We start from the raw sequence: 21,196 nt of genomic DNA on the forward strand, positions 1-21,196 counted from the left end.
AGCTGAATGCAATAATTCTCCTTTAGTTTTTATTAGCTATAGATCTGAATTATCTCATTCTTATGTTTTCTGCTTGAGGCATAAACATTTTCTCCTTTCATCCTAACAAAGAAACATATATAACTTTTTGTGGATTTTTGTTGTTGTTGGTTGGTTGGAAGGGGTGATGTTTGTTCTAATCACGGGAACCCTGAGGTTGTGATGCTAGTATAAATAAGTTGGTCGTCTTTAAATGTTGCCTAAAATAATCGAGTTGAAAAATAGCTGGAAAAGCTCTTGTGGTGGTAAGTCCTTTATGTGAGAGTCTTCAAAGTCCTCCCCCTGGCCCCTCCAGGGGAGGGTCCTATCCTTTCTCAAAGGAAAAAAAAAAAAAAAACAGCAAAAAAAACCCACAGAAAGGAGTTAGCATTTCCCCGTCTAAAGAAGGCTTGCATCACCAGTACACTAGGGCTAAGGCAAGAGAGGCTGCCAGAGACTTTGCTGTACTCGGAAATCAGCTCTTCCACTGAGGCTGTGGAGGGGGGTACTGCATGAAGCTGCCGTATAGGTTATGGTAAGCAGCTTATAAGGCCAGCCTTTTTTTCTCATGTAGTTAGTTCTTTAACAGACTTTCTGAAATATCATAGATCCTACACAAAGCTCAGGTCTCCCAAAGGAAAATCAGGTGAATTTGGTATATGTGGATTCCCCTCAAGAAGACAGTACAGTTTCTGGTGAGTATAATACTAGTCTAAATCTTTTTGTAGGAAAGGTAATTGTTGTTTAGTGCAGAACACTCTTTAAGCCATTCCCCCCCACCCTTCCTGATGCTTCATCTCTAAGGATTATCCTTATAATCCTGCTTCAAAGAGAATAAAATTGGTAAAACCAACATTGATTCTTCTCAGTTTCATGGAATACAGTGTGGATAGTACAGAAAATAATGACCTACCAGTGTGATTCCTCTGAGCATGTATATGTGTGTAAAAGGGTCTTTCTTTTAAGCAGAGGAAAGTCAGCTGTCTGACTAAAAGCTAGCAGAATTAGGGAATTCAGAAGAAATTTGTAGCAAAAGCAAAGCAACAAGAAAAATATCTAATTGGCAGTATCTTCCATTAGATTAATATAATCTGTCTTCAGCTCTCTCCAAACTAAGTTTTGAGCACATGCCCAGCCTCTTTACTGAATCCGATGGTGAAGGTGGTTCTTGTTATTGTAATTTGAGGATTTCTGATTTCTGAACAGAAGTCTTTTGTATTGCATCCTCTGTTCATCTCCCTAGGACTGCTTTTCTACTGAAGTTCTAGGCTCTATGCCTTTCAAAGTGCCAAGTGTTGTAGACACTTACAGGAGACCTACAGCCACCACAGAGAATCAGTTATGGAGTGTGTGTCTCTTCTCATATTTAGCAAATGACACATGGAAAATATATAGCAAACATATAACAGAATAATACAATTACAAATATACATATGTAAAAAGCTGGGGGCAAATACCAGACTTGCCTGTCTCTGTGCCCTAATTCCCCCCCACCCCAGCTTCCTCTTAATTTTGGCTTTCAGCTGTCTCTCCAGTGGCTGGGGCTTTCTGGTGCTGGGATAGACAGCTCAGAATACTGCTGCTTCTGGCTTCAAATTTTAATACATTAATTGTCTTTATGCTTTCTTTTTGTAACACTAATGTAGATATACAGTACAGCAGGTTTGGCTTTCTCCATATTGTTTCACATAAGCTTGAGGGTTTTGGTTTCGGGAAGAGTACAGATGGATAATCGAGTTTCAGCCTGTGCTGCTAGGATAATAAAGTTAAAGCAATTTCTAAAGAGAAGTACAGCTTTACAAGTACGTAGATCAAATCTTGGGGGCTGAGACAAGATACACTGCTGCATACCGTTTGGCGATTTCTGAATGACTTGCAACAAGACTGGTTTTGAAATTTAGCACTGACTGTGATTTTTTGACTGTCAGGTTAGGGGGTAAAATACTTACAACTCCAGTAAAAATGAGGTGATGAATATTGCCCAGAGCAAGGGATGCTGTTTAGACCTGTGCAAGAATCTGTTCAAATATCTGGTGAACAGAAGCCTCTTAGAAATATATTCTCATCTTACCTTCTCATTGACAGTTTCTGCTTTGTGTTGAATGTAGATTTCCACCCCCACCCTTCTAATCCGATTTCCTGCCCTGAGTTTGATTGATACCTGTTATTTTGACAGCTGTTCCTGAGATCTTTTCCAGAACAATGGTATCAATAATAGCTTTAACAAAGAAAGAAAAATCACCTTCTGTTTTTTGCGTTCTCCTTAAAAGAAAAAGAATCGATTTCTTCCATCATAGGCAGAGCAAAGCTTCCTATCTCCATCTACATTGCCTAACGAGGGAGATGTAAGTCTTGATGCTTATTACAGAAATTGGATTAAGTTGAGTAGATCCTATTCCCAGAAATATCCTCACTCATTACAAGTCAATTTACTGGGTTTGCAAATGATGATTTTTCAAGTTGGAAATTGAAACAAAGCATCCAGTGGTTTTTCATGTGTCATGATTTAGGAGGCTTCTGTCAAAAAATTCAGTAGTGTCCTTGCTTGATGTTTTCCTGTTTTTTATCACTTCTCCTTTGGGTTGTAGAAAAGAAAGCAATAAGAGCACAGCATTGACAGTTTTTATCATCTTCTGACTGAAAAGTGTAAGTCTACCTAGCAGTAGACTGTCAATTCTTAGCTGCTAATAAGTTTTCCCTCTGAATTGGGGCAGGTTCAGAATAGTTGCATAGATAAAGCAATTATCACTTTCCAGAAAGAGAGAATTGAGCATGATTGGTGGTGGTATAGTGTTAGCAAAATGATGAAGAGGAAACATGTACATTTCAGCAATAAGTATTTAGATAGGGACAGCAATCCCAAAGGTTAAAGAACATAAATATGACATGTTGTCTTCTTCCTTTACCTGCTGTCTGAACAGAAGTCTTGCAACAGATGTCATTGTCCTTCCTGCCTGTTAAAGCAGGTGTCTCTAGCTGTCACCAATAAAGGATGCTAACCCTGGAAGCCCTTTTGGTGAGACCTGTTGCTATGCTTTTAATCCAGGCAAGTAATCAGTGCAGCTGTCCTCCTGTGGCTTTCTAATGTTCTACCTCTCAATATTCAAATCCAGTCCTTACAACTTTTGGGATAATTTTAGGGCAGAGATATCATGTCCCCCTTATTAAAATCAGCTGAACCTCTACTGTTGGGTTTTGAAGGAAATCTACTTCATGCTTCATTTCTGATGAATAAAGATCTCTTAGCACTTAACATGGTGTTAACTGCCACACATCCATATTGAAAGGATAATTTCAAGTTTTTCCTACCCAAAACTCTTCTGCAATTTTCTTTTGGATTCAATATTTCATTCCTTATGTACATATATCTTCTGGAGTGTTGCTTTGTGCTGTTTTAACAGCTGTTGTCTTCCAGCTAGGGGTCTTTATGTGTAAACAAAGCACTTTGCATATAAGCTGTTGGTATTATTTACTGTTGCGTAATGTAGAGAACATAAGAAAATATATTATGTCAGGGAAGGTTTTTGTTTGGTTGGTTTTGGCTTTCTTTTGTTTCTTTGCACATCCTACTTCCCATCTTCAGTTCTTTGGGTATTCACTGAAGTGGGATGTATGTATATTTTTTTTCTCTTGTAATGCAAAGTCAGTGTTAGATAACGAGTTTTTTGTTAAGTTATTTTATATTAAATGCATTATAAAATTATTACATTCACAAAACATTAAACTGATAAAATGTTGGGCACTGTCAGAGCCTAGCCTTGTAATTTTGATATTAATTTGTTTTCTAGTGACCACATACTGCAGAATACTTAAATGCTTTCAAATTCTTTTGAGCTAAGATGCAGCTTTTGGGGGACATTCAGGATCCTGTAGGACTTGTCCATCCATTCTCTCTGCATGCAGGGCAACTCCTAAATTCATTTTAAAAGCAAATAATTCAGTGTTACTTCTTTACCTACGTTGATCAAAATTTTATATATAACTGCTGAATAAATGTCTCCATTACTGCTTACTTTCATTTCACACAACTGTTATTCATTTTTTGTTTGTTTTCCTGAAATCATTCTAATCATCATATTGATCACATGAAAATTAAGTAGGTCAGCTGGGGAGACAGAAGGTATTCTTGGTGTTTACTGTAACACACATCACTTGCACTATTTGTCGTAAGCCCCTCACTAGTTGCCAGAAAAGTGGGAATGCAAAAGATTTCTGCTGGTTTTTTTTAAACCTGTCTTTCACAGGTTTAAAAGATAAAGTTACTTGTGCTCTTTGCTTTAGAATATTTTTGCTATGTTCATGGTTTACGTTTTGCTTGTATTAGATGTTGTTGCCTACCACTTCAAATACATGCTTCCTTGTGGGTGGTGATATTATTTCTTAGGAAAGCAAATCTGGAAAAGAGGGAGGATGGAACATTCATGCTTTTCTAGATATTTGCAAATCCTCACTTGAGGACAATTACTTCACTTGAATAAAATAAAAATGTCTTCTATAACATAATTTGCCTCAAAGCATGGATTATGTATTGTGTTTCTAGATCATTAACAGAGGAAGTTGCTGTTACACCAATATAGTTTCGTGAGCTTTAACGGGCAGTTACTCCTTCATGCCTGCTGTTCTTCTTATTTCAAACTCTTTTCAGACTACTCTGGAAGATACCCGTTTGCTTATAGAAACAGAGTATCACTTAGGAATGCCAACAAAATGTTTATTATGACTACTTGTTAACTTTGTAATACAGAAATATCTTAGAAGCCTGTGAAGAACATTACTGCTGCTGCTAGTTAAAGCAAGAAGAATGAAAGAACAAAAAGCAGTGAATAAATATTACAAATGCTGCAAGTGCTGATTTATTCTATGCTGCTTTTTCCTTTAAATGTCTATTCAAGGCCATTTTTCTCCCCCCCCCCCCCAAAAAAAAAAGTATCATGCATTTCCTTCTTTTTTTTTTTTTTCTTTAGGCATTTGAAAGGGATGTTATTGATGACTCAAGACAATATAGTTCTGTCCAGGACTCTACACCAGGGATAAGGACATGGGACTCCTCCTGCCAGATTCCAGATGGTTCATTACAACTGACATCTTGGTTCACAACTGTGAAAAGCAACTTTGGATTATTTTATTTTATTTTTGTGGGAGACCACAATCCCCAAACTGTAGAACAGATCAGGTAATAATTCAGATACTTGGACTTTTCCATAATGTTATTTGATCATTTTTATTAATGAAGGAGCTTAAGCATTCAAGTTTTAGTTGTCATCTTTATTTTGTCTAAGAATTAGGAAGATCTTGTTTTCACATCTTGCACTGCAACTGAGTAATGACAGTAAATTTTCTTTGTGTGTGTATGTATATATATATATATGAATATATATATATAGGAAAATGTGAATGGGTCTGTTACAGCTTTAATTATTACAGAGCTCTCTCTCTTAAAATTTTTTTTTTTTTTTATTACGGTAATTGCCAAAGCTATCTTGCTTCTTCATTGCTTTACTTGAGTGCTTAATTTTACCAGGACTAGTCTCATTACATTCAGTATGTAAGGGGGTTCCTGCAGTCATTAACTTGCCAAGGTGTTACCTGGGAATTAGGAAACTTAAAAGGTTTCATTGAATTCATAAATGTTTGTACACTTAGTGCATTGTGACTCATCTACTTATTCTCAAACCTTTTAAAATAAACTTATATGTAATTCCCTCTCCCTTTTAGAATGAAAAAAATTCCCTAGATTTTGTTGGAACCGAGTTTGATTAGAGTATCTGAATGTCCAGTGTTTTTTAATACAGAGGGAGAAATCTGCAAGTGTTATCCAGTAGTGTAGCTTTTATTTCTCTTGTATAGACCTCAGTTGCATAAGCCTCTTGATAAACACGGTGAAAGAGAAAATGACCCCTCACTCACTGTGATACAAGACGGCAAAAAGTAATATACTGGGAAGGGGAATTGTCATGGCAGCAAAATCATGTTTATTATGGGTAGTTGTGTATGTGTGTAAATACTTTTGAATGAATTTAAAACTATTCAGTCACGCCTCTTTTTCTTTGTCCTCTTAAAGGCTCCATATTTCTTGTAGAATTTTAAAATAATCTTTTCTAATGAGGATGTCTGATATTGTTATGGTAAAAGATGAAACTGATGCAATGAAAGGTCCAGAAGCTGAATTTAAAGATACAGACCCAGTTGAAAACCTTATAAAATCAGAAAGTCAGGAGCAAATTCAAGCAGATAAGGATGAAAATTGTCCTGACAGCAAAAACGATATGCCGGTAAGAATCTTTTCTCTTATTTTTCACTATTATATTATGTTAAATTAATGTTTCTTGTGTTTCTCCTTTCTCATGATCTTCTTGCATGTTTTTTTGATACAGACCTGGAAAACTTGACCAGTGTTTGGGAAGCAAGTAGGGTGATTATTGCTTTCTCTTTCCTCTTTTACCCCACTCTACTGTTTTTATTCATATGTAAATGTGAAGGTCAGGTGGTTTTCTTAAGTTGTTTGAGGCAGATGAACAGTTTTCATGGGAACCAAACCATTTGCCCTTGCTTGTGTTTTCTTGGGTGCGTATGTTGAGTCTTTTCTACTGTAGCAGAATAAGGAAAAAAATCAGCATCTCAGGTTTTCTTTATTTTGCTGTTGCTGAATCATGACTGAGTTTTGGAGACTTGACTGTGTTAAGATACACTGTGTAGTAACAGTACAGTTTGGTCAAAACGCAGGAGTGTCGAGTGTTGCTTGTATGAACCAAGTGCTACAGCACAGCTCAACACTTCTGCCTTGAGTAGGGGCGACCAGTATAGGGCTTTTGAGCTCTGTGCACTTACAGGTGGTTTGGTGTAGCTTTTATGGCGGGACTATATCACATAATGCTTAAGGAGTCAGATGTAGGTAATCCAAATTCCCAGGAGCCAGAGGAATCAAGTTTCAGCAGAGCTCTTGAGGCTGGTAGGTCTGGGTCCTGCCCCGGCTACCAGCAGGAGGTCCAGCCTTCCCCACCTGCATTAATGGTGGAGCGAGCCAGTGAGCTATCGGCCCGTCTTGGCTGTGAACTACTATTCCTATAGCCTCCCTTTTCCCCAATTCTCCACTATTTAACAGTTTTGGTACATGATTTATCAGGTCAGAAGGCTTAGGCAGGCTTCATGCATAGGCCAGTGTGAAGAGTAGGTGCTTATGAATGGCCAGGCTTTGTAAGGTGGAAGGGAAAAGTACCAAAAAGAAATTGTGGCGTCAACTTTTAAGTGGAAGAGGAAAAAAGATAATGTATCAAGACCTCTTGTGTTAAAGGAGAGCACACCCACATGGATGGGTTAAGTGTTTATGGCAGCATATTTAATACTTCAGAGATTTAGTTACAAAGTTAGTGTTTGTGCTCAGGAGTGCTAAAGGATGGGTGGTTTTTAAAGGCGGTTGCACGTGGGGCTGGCTGGCTACCTCCTGGCTGAGGCTGCCCACTTGGTAATTAAAGATGGGCGTCTAAGTGTCCTAGCTGAGTTGAGGAGTTAAGGAAAGCAATGGAATTTTTCTGGCACAGCCTAGAAAAGGGGGCCGGTACCTAAAAGAAAGCACGGTAGCTTGTGGTTGTCAAGAAATTAGCTTTTAATAGAAATTTTGTGTGTGTGTGTCTTCTGGGGGTTAATAATAAATAAACGATTTTCTGATAAAAATCCTGATCCAGATATTGAGTATAGCAGTATTCTCTTGTGAGCTGTAAGAACAGGACAGTAGCTTGCTGGACTGTTGCCACTGAGAACTGAGTAAAAAGTTGTTTTGGGAGTAGTTTGTTCCTGACTAACAATTGAATATTCTGCTGCCTGAAGAAAGTTTTTTATTTTCTAGAGTAAAATGCTTCCAAATAAATTTTGTAGAACACCAAAAACAATACAGTTTTACACTTTAATATCTGCTGGCTTTATTAAGGCTGACATCAGTGTAAAAAATAATTTTATGAAAAAAATAGAATCCTTAAAAATGAAATAATTCTCCTATAATACATGAGAGAAAACTGCTGCTGAAGAGTTGGTAGCTGTTACAGGTAAACTGCTATTTCTCATTATCAGTTGGATGTCCCAGAAGTTAGTTAAGGGGAAAAAAAAAACCAAAAACTTGATTTCACACAACTCAGTAACTTGGAAAAATCTCATTTGCTTTCTCTTTTTTCACTGAAAGTGGGAAAGAAAAGAAGAGATGTAATGTAGAAACTTCTGAAACTCAAGTGGCAGGTTTTGCCTTCCTAAAAACAGTTGGTTTTGTATGTTCAGGCCTAGTCCAGAGAAATGCAACAGCAACGCTTTTTTGCTGGTCAGTGGTTGTGGGACTTTGGTTTATTTGGCAGGGGGGTGTTGGTTGGTTTTGGTCTTGTGCAAGAGTAACAGCTGGTGGCTGAAATAATTATCTGCTGTATGCACTACAAATTGTGCAGCTGTGTAATAAAAAGGCTTTCTGATTCACACAGCTTTACTGTCTTTTTTCATGGAAAGTTGATATAAATGTAGCATCCAGAAGTCCCAGTCATAACCAGAACGTTACTGTTACATGAGCAGTACAATTAAAAACTAAGTTTATAGTCTGAAGATCTTGATTTCTTAAATGGTAGAAGGAGAGTAATTTACAGGATGAACCTTGCTAACAAAAACCCTTTGGAACTGTATGTAATCGAAGTCTGTGAAAGTGCACTGTGATAACTCCTAGTGCAAATACGTGTATGTCATATGTTTGAGGCTTTTTCATTGAAAGCATATCTTCTGCTAAAATACAAAACAAATAACTTTAGTGTGAGCATGCTAAACAAAACTTTGGATAATAGTCAGGAAGGGTGGAGGAGTCAGCAAGTTCGTTTTTAATTAACAAATTATTAAATAGTTTGACTAGAGACATCTCACCATACGTACTAGTTTTTTCATTCAATTGCAAATTAAATGTTACTGTAATAACAGGGGAAAATAGCAAAAGATTCATTGAGAAATGTTACAGAAGGCTACCAGAAGGTTATTGGAATTAGGTGTGTTCTTTTGTTTGCTAAATGAACATTTCAGAGCATGGGGGAGTGTTGGTGTTGTGTGATTCTGTGGGGATTTTGTTTTGGGTTTTTTTTTTTTTCCTAGCTAGTAGCTGGCATAACTGCTCAGTAGGTTTCATATCTATAGACAAACCACAATAATAATTCTGAATACAGATATCACTTGTCTTGCAAGTTGCGACTTAACTTCTTTACCCCCTACTAATAAATTGGCTGTGGTCATTCCTCTGTCTAAACCTGTCATTGATTGACGTCAGGTATGTCAGGATCTCCTCAGTTTCAGAACCTGGTCATGATAGTTTGAAGTATTTCTTCAGATCTAAATTCCAGATTATTTTGATGTGGTGCATTAGTAACCTGTTTGCTGTTTTACGTGTTTTTGGAGGTACTATGTAAATGAGAAAAATAGTGTGAGTGTAATATAACTGATACAGAGAAGATCATTAAGGAAATATTTTGAATTGTCATATTTTGAAGTGACCCTCAAGTAGCATTTAAATGAGATTGGAAATGAGAGGCACTAATATGAAAATTACTCTTATAGAAGTGCATGGATTGCACTGTGGTAGGTTTTGTGATCAAAATGGTTCATCAGTCACTATTGCCTGATCTGTGAGCCTCAAGATCACCCACCTGTTAAGCTTATCCACATTATATGATGGCATACTAATTCTGAATTAGTCAGTTCACCAAGTCTAAGGTATCTGACTTTATCAGCTGGTGACAGGACAGGCAATGCCTCATCCTCCATAAGGTCTGCTGTTACAGAGTTAGCATGTCAAGAAATACTAAAAATAAATCAACAGCCTGGGTTTAAGTCACATGATAGTGCTTTTTATTCAGTATTAAGAATCCTGAAAATGGCTTGTCTAATCATTGCTTGTGTAAATACAGATGTTTGCAGTGAGAATATTTTTAGTTCAGAACTATTTTAAGAATTCTGTATGGGGTCAAAAATGCTGGTAACCTATTTCAGAGTAGTAAGATGATTTAATTATATTTCTTAATGTTGTAATAAACTTCCAGTATGTAAACATACTTTTTTTTTCAGCCAGAAAGGTAATAAATATTATTTGTAATGACTGGATGTTTCACTGATTCAACCTTATTAGCTTTCTTTAGTTTTAAATCTAACTTCACTATTGGCCACCTTTTTAAACAAACAAAAAAAAACCCCTTAATAGTTCATGGTATATTTATTCCAGAAAAGACAGCTTTGTCCTTACCCTATAATCTGTGCACTACATTGCGGGTGGACGGGGAGTTTAAGTACTCAGACATCTCTGCTGTAAAAAATAACTACTAAGGGGATATGAGATTCTTGATGGGATAATGATTGTCAAAGCAGTAAAAGATTAGGAGAAGGGAAGCTGCATATCGCTGCATATCAGGAAAAGCCCTAGCAAGCTGTGGAGAGCAGAAGAAAAAAGTATCACAAGATGACAGAGGCCGTGTGATACATGAACACAGGACTTTACATACCTGTTGTATGATATGGGCAAGGCAAATGTTGTATTGAGTGGTTATCATTCTGTTTTGGATTTATGATAATTAAGCAGATATCCTAGTCCTTTGGAGGAATTAGATGAAACGGACTTTCTCCCAGCAACTAGATGTCTCTACTCATTTCGTCTCCCCATATTAGCACAAACCTTTGTTTGCTTTTTGTACTCCTCGGTTGAGTTCCCTGCAGCAGTTCTTTTCTACAATGTTACAAAGCTATGGTTGTTAGGACTCTAGCCTTTAGGTCTCAATTTTGAATTCAGTTAATTTAGCAGAGAGGTGAAAAGCTAAAAGTCCTTATAACATTCTTTATTCAGGTCTGTCGTATCTATGCTCTGAAATGTCCAAACAATGTTTCAGAACTATATGCAGTAACCTTTCCCACTGCTGAGTTTGCTCTGGTATGCCTGACTTGGTTTTAGTCAGTCTTTTAGCTATACCCAGCTGTACTGGGTCTGGTCCAGTGCTTCTACCTCTCAGTAAGGTACGTTGGGGCTTATCCTCCAAATTACAGCTGGTTTGGGGGGCTTATATTTCCTGTTTTGACATCCTTAAAGTCATCCAGTTGGTAGGAAAACAAGGAGCTTGGGCCTGTCAAAGAATTAATAGTAATTGTTTTACAGGGCATAAGAAAGTTGAAGTTCCTTGCTAGTTACAGTGGCTGGGATGGTATTTATCTTGTGTGTAACTCTGAGACTTGATACATTTCAATCAGGGGAGAATCTCCATCCTACCATGCTCTACCCCCCAACTCTCCCCATGGCATTGATGTATTGGGTCCCTAAAAATTGCCAGGCGCTTGTGAAAGATAGCAGCCTAGTGTTCAAATACCTTAGGTGTCTGCCCTGAATACCCTATGGTGCTTTAACTAACATTTTCCTCATAGGTTGCAAACACCTATCATAAGAAGTCAGAAGTGCAGCGTGATTGGTAGTATCAGTTGGACTGGCTTTTCAAACTGGAAACACAACTGTAATTGTGTATCCAAAATGAAAGATGGGATATAGTGTAGATAAAACATTTTAAAGGAATGTACTGCCAAGCTTGTGCTGTTATGATTGAAATCTCAAAATGGCATTTATTTTAAACATTCTTGCAAAGAATTCAGGTTAGAAACTAGATTCACTTCAGTTTTAATGTATCAATTATATTTTGAGACACATGCTTCACTTTATCTGGCATAATAAAATACACTTTGATTTTTGGCTGCAATAGGTTCAGGAGACTTTACTGAGGTAAGACGAGGAGGAGATATGTGCTGTGTTGTTTTTTGTTTTAGTTTTTTTTTTTTTTTTTTTGTCATCATTCATCTAAAAATAAATGAAATATTGATTGTTAACAATTGCCCTGTTGTAGGCACCTCTGCCTGTTGTTTAGACAGTGAACTGAGGACTGCACTGGCAGTGCCCATTGATATTAAGTTTAGACTGCTTAGTTTGAACCCACCTAAGCTGGTTGATTGCTGGAGTAATTGATAGAGGCTGGGAAATGGTCCAGTTCTGGAAAGTTCAATAACTTGGTATAATAGAAACTTTGCCAAGGGTATGCAAATTGTCAGTTTTCAATATACAATGTATGCTTCCAGCATAGATGATTGAAGGGAAAAAACGCTTCGCTGATGCCAGTGAAACACAAATGCTCTGTCTTGCTCCAAGTATGAGAACAGTTGGAGTATCTTTGCTGCTCAAAACTTCAGCAAGCTTGCTTTAGAAAACTGATGACCAATTCAGTTGGTTTTTAGTTCTGCTAGCTAAATTCCTGTTCAGTAGTGAAACAGATAGTACTTAAATAAGCTTTCCTTCTGCTATTCTTCAGCTTAGCTGGAACAACTTTTGAAAAAGACATTTGAGACTTGAGGAAAATGAGAGAAATAGCTGTTCTTCTGCCTTGACTTGCTAGAACCCTTCACTTTAGGTTAGGTGTTTTGAATAGACACTTGGGAGCTGCCTAAATGGAGAGGTAACGGAACCGGCTGGTATAGCCAGCCAGCAAGTGTAGAGTGGTGAGTAGAGGTGTGTAAAATTTTGATTAAAACAAAAAAAAATAGAGTTAAAGAAAACTAATAAAGTAGTATAGAGGTAGAAGTACAAAAAAGATAATCTTCCCTTGACTGACTTGTTGCATTTTTGGAAGCAGGAAGATAAATGCTATAGGGTAGTATTTTTGTCAAGTACGTAGGGGGCCAAAAAGTTTTGACCATTAGCTGTCCCTTTTTAAAGTCAGTGTTTATAGCTCCTAAGAGAAAAAGAAATGTAATTTTTACTCCGATAATGCTAGGCCATTATCTGCTCCCCTTGTCAAAGCAATGCTTTTCTCATATAATCATCTTTGCAGGTAGGTTTCAGGAACTGGAAGCAAATCTATAAAACAGTGTCATGTTGCCAAGGAAACTAGGACATGAGAATTTAAAATATAGGAGCTGGCTAAGAGAGTCAGCTGTTTGGATCTTACTAAGCAGAACTGAACAAGAATGTTTGCTTCCTGTTAAATTTCTGTAATATCCATTGTTGATAAATGAAGAAAGATCAAGGATTTCACCCGGTGAAAATGGGGGAAAAAAAGCATGTAATCCTTCAGCCAAAAGCACCTGTTGCTCATTTCACAGATATGACAATCATGATGGTAGTAACTATTACAACTTTCTCTGTTATATAGACTTTTGTATTAATAAAGTTGAACTGTGAAGTTTAATATAAACCTTTTTTGTTGTGCCTATCATTCAGCGGCCAGTGCAGTCTTTTGGACAGACAGCAAAAAGGTCAAAGGTACAGTCGACTTGTGTGCTGGCATGCTAAGGAAGTCCTTCAAGCTTGATGAAGCCTTGTTACTTTGTGAAAAGTGCCTTTAGTTTTATCCTTTATTTTTGGCAATGCAGCTTTGTTTTGTTCTGTTGGATTTTTGTCTTGCTTAGTTGTCTGCTTTTGTGGTTTGCCTTTATATTTTTAGTGGCTTTTTATTGTTACGGAGAGAAGCTCTTTTCCAAAGAGTTTATTTACTTTTCATTAGCTGTGCTCTGTTGTGCTGACAGTGCCTTCAAAAGCTGCATTTGTTTGGGTTTTTCTTCATACAGAAAATTCCTTACACTATTTAAAATATTAAAATGCAGTTTTCAGCCAATTTGTTTTACATATATTAAATTGAAAAGTAATAGCTTAAGGTATTTATTTATTTTAAAGCTGGAGTTTTTAATTATACATACTTTCCTTTAGTCAAACACAAAGTTAAAGTTAGTTCGGAGCCTTGCTGTATGTGAAGAATATCCACCACCTCCCACAGCTGAAATATCACAGGACCTCCAGGTAAAAATGTTGCTGAAATTTCTGAAATGATTTGAACTAACTTATTCAAAAGCAAGTCTTTTGGGCACTCCTTTAACTACGTAGACACCACTTTTTTTTTTTTTTTTTTTAATACAGCTTTCACAGAGTTAGTAATATCAAGCAAAGAAACTGTTGCTTTATTTTTCTGGACTACTATTGGGGTGGTGTCTGGGGAACAGGAAGAGGGGTTTTGTTGGTTATTTTAACTTTCTAATGTCACAGTGACTTTGGGGCAGTTTTAAACTGCCTAAATGCTGGGGCCATCATTAAGACAGTTAAAGAACAAATTTGTGATTAATACGTAGCATAATTTACCAGCTCTTTAAATTTAGGGAACTTACAGTTGTAAGTTCTGGTGACTCGAAACCAGAGAGAAATACATGTGGAAGAGAAGGATTGGAGGTAGGAATTTGTTGTTGCAGTTTTTGATGCCAGAGTCCCCAAGCGATGGGCCATAGGTCTTACTTGACCTCCTAGAACAACTCATACAGGCAACTTCCTCATCCAGTTTGCTTTCTTTCCCAAGGATTTTTTGGGAATGGCATGGACAAATTCTTGTGTAAGCAGCAATCTGCTGGTGGCTGCACTTTGAAAGATTGTCAAGCATGATATGTATACATTAATTGTGCTTTGCATACGTGGGAGGTCCAGCGGCTAGGGGAAGTGAGAGGCTGTCTTGTATGGCCCTCCCTGGCATTAGAATAAACTTCCTCTTGCTGGAAAAGTTGGTATCATTGCTCTGTAATATCAATGAGACTGTTCCTGAAAAATGATTTCTAGTTTTGTGTCTGTACTAAAAGTGGCTTTTAAGAGTAAGGAAGAATAAAGTTGCTGGTAATACTTGAATCCTGAAGAACCCTGCTTTTTAATGATTATAAAGTGTTAGCTTTGATAGGATCAAAGATATCCTTACTAACCTATGAACTGGTGCTTGTTTTGGAATACCTCGTTAGTCTTGTCTGCAACTGTTTATCAGTCGCCCCTTCCACGCTAGTGTGTGCAGCGGCTCTTGGCCTTGAAACTCCCAGGCATGCAGAGGTGCAGATGTCACTCTGCATCACTGCTGGCTATGTCTCCTCATCTCTAGCAGAAGGCTATAATGAAAAGGGTGCTAGACCAGATAAGGTCTCAGGCAAATCGATTTATTTTCTGAAATATTCTTCTATATTTTCTTGAGCAGTTGTTTGCAACATGGGAAAAGATGCTCTTAATTACTGAGGAACTGAGTAAGATTTTGCAAATTTTAAGCTTTAGTCGTTACAAGCACTGGCAGTCTGCTAAGTAAAGGTGCTATAGAAGTAGTAGCTTATTGATTTATTGCACAAGGAAGAATATAACTGATCAAATTAATCTTTTATCTTTGTAAATACACTAAGTCCTTTTTTTTTTTTTTGCCATTATTTGCCTAAATATTAGGTGCTGGGATTGTTTTGGTTCTCTGTGCTCTGGCATGAAGTACAAACACTAGCAAGGGATATGTGGGTTTGTGCGTTGTGTTTTTTTTTTTTAAGGAAAAACTGGTTTCATGTGAAGTAGTGGTATTATGGCTCACAAGAACATACATCTCTGAAGGATTTAACTTTTTCTTCTTTAGCAAAATGAAACAGCCCAAAGGAAAAACAAATAAAGAGCAGTGTCCATGAAGTTAGTTAGCTTATACTGACTTGTGTAAATTCCCATTATAGATAGTTTGAGATTGCTGGTAAATGTAGGTCCTTTGAGTAAAATTCTGTAATGCTTCCTGACTCTCTCTCAAGTGTTTTAAGCTGGAGGAATTTTTCAGGGTTTGGTTTTTGTTTGGGGGGTTGTGCATGTGTGTGTGTGTGGGGGGGGGTGTTTGTTTTTTAGTATCAGGATTTGGTGACAATTCCTGCTGCTATGATCTGTTGACTAAAATAACTGGCCATTTTGCAAAGGAGCGTAGTCTTTAGAAACATATCCATGTCCAGAGCTAAGTAAGCGACAAATAGCAGGAAGCGAAAAGTGATGATGAATACTAGGGTACTCTGTGGGCTAGGAAACTGAGATTTATTAGCAGTGAAGACAATGTTTTGGAGACCCGTATTAAAAGGCAAAGGAATGAGGATTTTGGGTAGGAAGGTGGTTGCGAGGATTCTGTTAAATCAGTATGCTGGTAGAGACCTGCTACCACTAGGGAAAGATTAAAAGAATTCTCGGGAATAGAAACTGAAAAATATGACCTACTTGATGCGTGACTAGAAAGCTACAGAAAAATCTAATTAGATGCTACAGTTTTTATACCATGAAATCATAAGAAAAAGCAGTTGTTATACAATTCTGTATCACACTTTGAAATAGAATTGGTGGTAGTAGCAGAATTGGTTTTTCACATGGCTATTCCTTTTTTTTTTTTTTTCCTGCTGTTGGAGAAAGAAATATAAAAGCAATCATTTGTTGTAATCCTCTGACTTAAGTATTGCTGCATGTTTTTACTTTGGATGAGCTTAGAGCAGTTAGTAGATCAATTTTCTAATGAATAAAAATAGTCACAGTATGAAAATTATTCTTGTCATTACTGATGATGTTTTGTAGAGTGTTATTGTAAAACAGAAAATTGCTTATTATATCAGTGAATTTGAGCTGGAAATAATTTCTAAAGACATAAGCCGTGGTGCTTTTTTTGTTTTTCTTAAATAACAAACAATTATGTAGCTACTGGGTGAACAGTTGAAGTGTAATGCGGTTATCAGTGACAAGCAGGTTGCTCATTTGTGTTATATTCAGGTTCAAAGTATGGTGAGAAATGCAAAGTTTTATTTTGGAAATCAAGTGAATTCTCGTGACTAGGAAATAATGTTACAGATGAAGTCATTATTAGTGATTGGTAACAGTTTCTGTCAGACTTGGGTATAAATGACCTCAAAAAGACTGCTCAGCTCTTATTTCTAATGCTGATTTGCAGGATATATATGTATTAATGAGTTTAAAATATTTAATTTGAAATTTTAATAAGCAATAATAACGAGAGTTGGTAAAACTAGCACCCTATTTGTTTATTCACTGTAAGATAATTTTTAAATGGTCATTTCTCCAAAAACAAATTTTGAAACTAGTTTTTACTGTAGCCTCATAAGCTCAGGGGTTCCCATTGTCCATTTCAGAAAGGACCAAGGTAGGGAGCAATTTGGTGTGCTGGGGCTTGACTACAGTTGACTACAGGCTGCGCAAGGATGTGCTTGCATGTGAAACATTAGCCTTGGTGAATCCTGATCACGTTTAATTCTAGACAGCTTTCGTGAGTAAGACCAATTTTGTGGTATGAGAGGTTAGAAATAGTTTATAGCAGGTAGCTGGATATGTGACTGAGAAGGCTTTAGAACAGCAAAAACATGGGGAAGAATGGGTTTGAAGGAAGAGTGAGGACTTGGAATGGGGAAAGGGTTTGGTGTGGGATGGAAGAAGAGTGGTAGGAAAAAATGGATGTGGGGCAGGTTGCATGGGTCTCTGGGCTGGGAAGAGCTAGATGCTCTAGGGTAGCGTGAATGGTAGCATAAACTCAATTGGTGGCTTCTGGGGGAGCAGAATTGACATTTGAGGGGCTTCAGGGTAGAAGGAATGGGGGGAGTCCCCTACAGGATTGCTACTTTCCTGCTCCTCCTCTCAGCATCTCTCGGACACAGGATTACTCTCTACCTCATCTGGCTTTGTTATCCAAAAAGTGTGTCCTTCACTGACATGAAGAACAAATTATCCACTTTCCCATAATTAGGGGACCACTATATCATTTGAATTAAAAAGGGAAACTCTTATTTGCTGTACATGAGAAACAACATCCACAATAGTTTGTCTAGTTGTATAAAAACATGGATTTTGAGATGATTACACATAAAGCTACTTTGTTGAATCATGCAGCAAGTTAAGAATCTAAGTCTTGGTAATGATATGGTTTGCAAATTCTGTCTTTATATATTGAACTGTAAATTTTTGCTTTTTGTGAAATTTGGATTGCTGGTCTATCTTAAATAGATTTAAAACTTTTTGTTTTAATTTTTTTTTCTTGGTATGAACCAAATCAAAACTTTAAACAAGCTTTTATAGTAGAGAACTATGAAGACTGGGGGGGGGTGGAAAAAGCATCATGGGTGATGAGCTGTATAAAAATTTAGATGATGTGTACAATTTATGGGCCTAAATAACTGGAACATTTTCATAGATGCCTCAAGATAGATATTTTAGATTCATTTTGAAATAGCATTTATGACCTGGAAGCGTGTGCAAGTTCTAAAATACCACATATATTAGTTGTCTTTATAGTTTTTTGATTCACTGATAAATAGTTTCATTTTGTGTTTGCATAAAGTGCATGCATGATTACAAAGAATATGAAGACAGTTGTTTTCATTGTTACTTCTTCAGTATGCAGGTAGTAGAGTACAAAACAGTTCTCATGCAGGTATATATATAGTTTAAAATAATTTCCATGAGGACTAATTTTTACTTTTTGACAGGAGAAAATCCAGATCCAGTTATCACAGTCTTTTGAGAAAGAAGAAAAGCCCGCAAAAGATGAAACGGAAAAGGAAAAGTCAAGTGATAAACTGCCCAGAAAAATGTTATCAAGAGGTTTGCCATCTATTACTCTGCTTTTAAGTTCTATTTTTATATCTCTATCTAGAATTCCATATTAATAACCTTGAGTAGCTTTGGCTACGGGAAACTCCTGTGAATTACTGTATAAGCATCATCTTCTCAAGACTAAAAGTTCATTTCTTCAAAATTCTGTTGTCTGTATATGTACATTTTGTGCACATTACAAGAGCTTTTTTGCATATCAGTCACTAACTACAAGAGATTTTTTGCATATCAGTCATTAACATCTAACTGTCTTGGGTACCTGAATATATGATAGTCTGAGCTTGTAAACAGAAAATCAGTTGTGGATCTGCATTTTACTCGTGTCAGTACATTAAAGTAGCATATACATAAATAGAGATTTTTATTACGTGGATGGAAGTGGAAATTTATAGGTACAGATGGAGTTGTCACCTATTGAAAAGTCAGGTTCCCTTTCCTCTGTTAGTGTTTTGTTTTTGTTTTTTAAGGAATAGAGAAAATACGTTTTATGCGCTTAAGCACACTTGTCAAGATTTGAAAAACTCGAATCCTATCAGATCCTATCTTTTCATTGTATCTGTTTGTGAAATGACTTCTGTGTTTCTTGAAACAAATACTGAAATGTCAACTATAGGCTATATCTTTATGTTAATCAGGTAGTAGGTTATGTACTGCATGTATATGTAAAAAATATCCAGAGAAAAGGCAGTTTGCTTCCAGGAGGTCGTTGTATAAACTTTAATCATCTTTTAACAAGTGTAGCAAACAGATCAAACACTTTTGAGCTGGAGAGGGAATCAGTCCCACAACCAGGTTTCAGCAAGCACATCTCCGTTGCCTCAGTTTTGTCCAAGTATTCATTGGAAAACTTATTTTACTAGGACCATTAGAGGTTATTTTCTTATTCCCAAGACTTCGTTGTTACAGGTTTTGTGAGACACAACTGAGCATGACAGCTATGTTTGTACTTTTTTTTTTCTAATCTTTATTCAGCAGAAGTCAATGTTCTTGTTTTATTTTTCATTACTTTTGATAGTGTCTAGATTTTTATTTTATTTTTTAAGATTTTGGAGTAAGGGTGGAGCTAGATAAGTAAAAACAGTGAGTGTTATATTTTCATTGTAATATTCCTGCAGTCTGAATTGAAGATCTGTTCTATCTGCAGAAAATCTTTTGCTTTTTTAGCCTGGAACAAAACTCTCCCTCTGACTCTCCCAAAGTCATTGGTGTTGGATTGGCCCCTAAAATTGCCAGGCACTCATAAAATCCAGCATCCTAATGTTCAAACACCTTAGTTGACTCAGTTGAATACCCTATAGTGCTTTGCTTAACTTTTTACTCATAGGTTGCAAACACCTATCCATAAGAAATCTGAAGTGCAGCATGATTGGTAGTGTCAGTCGGGTTGACTTTTCAACCTGGAAACAAAACTAATTCTGAAATTTTAAAGTACCCACTCACCTTTTTAAATGAAAAAAACAACTACTACTTTAGGCAATGGTGAGGAACTGAAAACAGGGTGGAAAAAAAAGGCTAAAGTAGGTAGCTGTTTTAAATTCGCATAATATCTCCTGTGGAGGCTAATTGCTTTCCAGTTTGAAATGTGCTGAAATAGAAAATGATGAAATTTAAGCATCAGCCTTCTAATAATTATCACTAAATTATTGTGCACTTTATTTTTTTTTAATTTGCCAATTTTAAGTATATAATTATTCAGCCTTAGAGTTGTCTTACTAGACATGTTGTTTTTCCCTTCTCAGAACCAAAAGTAATTCCGAATCTTGAATGCTCAGACTTGCTTGGTGTCATTTCTATTTGGTTGATAACTACTAAGGCAGGATTGATAGCATAACTAGCTCTGCTGATACAGGAACTCACTGTCATTCTTTAGGGAACTAGGGATTCCCAGTCTTCAGGTGGACTTGGAGTATCTTCAGGAAAAACACAGGTCTCGTGGAGATTGAACACTTGGGTCATCCAGCTCCCTGCTGTGCCAAGAGGCAGCTCTCCTGGCACTGCTGCTTCTACTTCTAATGAAAAAGCCTGCGTGGATTAGGTGTCCACTGACTCCTACTCTTCTTTGGGTAGTAGTCCTCTCATTGCTAATAAAAGGTTATTAGCCATAAAGGCACCCCAAACTGACCACCAAAGGCCTGGAGTGGCTGGGACCTAGGCACAAGTTTGAGCCGTGCCTAACTTGAGAAGAGGTTGGCACTTAAGTAGTTCTTGAAAGAAGTCTAATTCCAGAAAAATATTGAGACCCATCTGGCTTTTAATGCTAAGATCTGGAACTGTCAAAGATGTTTATGTAAGGGAAGATCTAGTGTTGGGGTACAGTCTTAAAACATTGTTTCTTTCTGTGATAGATTTTAAAGCATAAAACATAACTTTAAATATTTTCACAAGATGATTTTTAGAAATTTTCAGGGAGAAGTCCCATAGCTTTCTGCCTCCTTTCTGGTTTCACTGAAACCAAGTCCAGTGTAACAAGGGTTTGTAATAGTACAAAATAAGAATTGTGAAAGTGAAACTGTTGCATTCTAAATTACTGGATATTGCTGGTCCACCGAAGTACGTTCAACAGTGCAATGTAGTGTATTGGAGAAAACTCGCAGAACTGATGGAAGTTGGGTGTCTCAATGTGATATACTGCTTGAAAATATGTAGCTATTTGTTAATAGATTGGCAGTGTTGCTGAAGTCTTTGTTCTGTGTTACATGTTGAACTGGGGGATTAGAGGGAGCATTTGTGGGATTG

General features: G+C 36.9%; 1 protein-coding gene across 22 annotated transcripts in view; it reads left to right on the forward strand.

Moving 5' to 3' along the window:
* R3HDM1 (R3H domain containing 1) overlaps positions 1 to 21,196 on the forward strand; it is an 86,590-nt gene that overhangs the window by 25,605 nt on the left and 39,789 nt on the right. For 16 of the 22 annotated variants that reach the window (XM_026088934.1, XM_026088936.1, XM_026088932.1 and 13 more), the window contains 5 exons: positions 4,983 to 5,191; positions 6,080 to 6,290; positions 13,268 to 13,309; positions 13,754 to 13,843; positions 18,334 to 18,448. In XM_026088934.1, the coding sequence (XP_025944719.1) occupies positions 6,120 to 6,290; positions 13,268 to 13,309; positions 13,754 to 13,843; positions 18,334 to 18,448 (418 nt within the window). In that variant the 5' untranslated portion in view covers positions 4,983 to 5,191; positions 6,080 to 6,119. Of the gene's footprint in view, positions 1 to 4,982; positions 5,192 to 6,079; positions 6,291 to 6,392; positions 6,431 to 13,267; positions 13,310 to 13,753; positions 13,844 to 18,333; positions 18,449 to 21,196 lie in introns of those variants that run through there. The other 6 variants (XM_026088947.1, XM_026088951.1, XM_026088954.1 and 3 more) reach the window with 3 other exon arrangements.

Source organism: Apteryx rowi, unplaced genomic scaffold (genome assembly GCF_003343035.1).
Source record: "Apteryx rowi isolate R43461 unplaced genomic scaffold, aptRow1 scaffold_8, whole genome shotgun sequence".
NCBI lineage: Eukaryota > Metazoa > Chordata > Aves > Apterygiformes > Apterygidae > Apteryx > Apteryx rowi.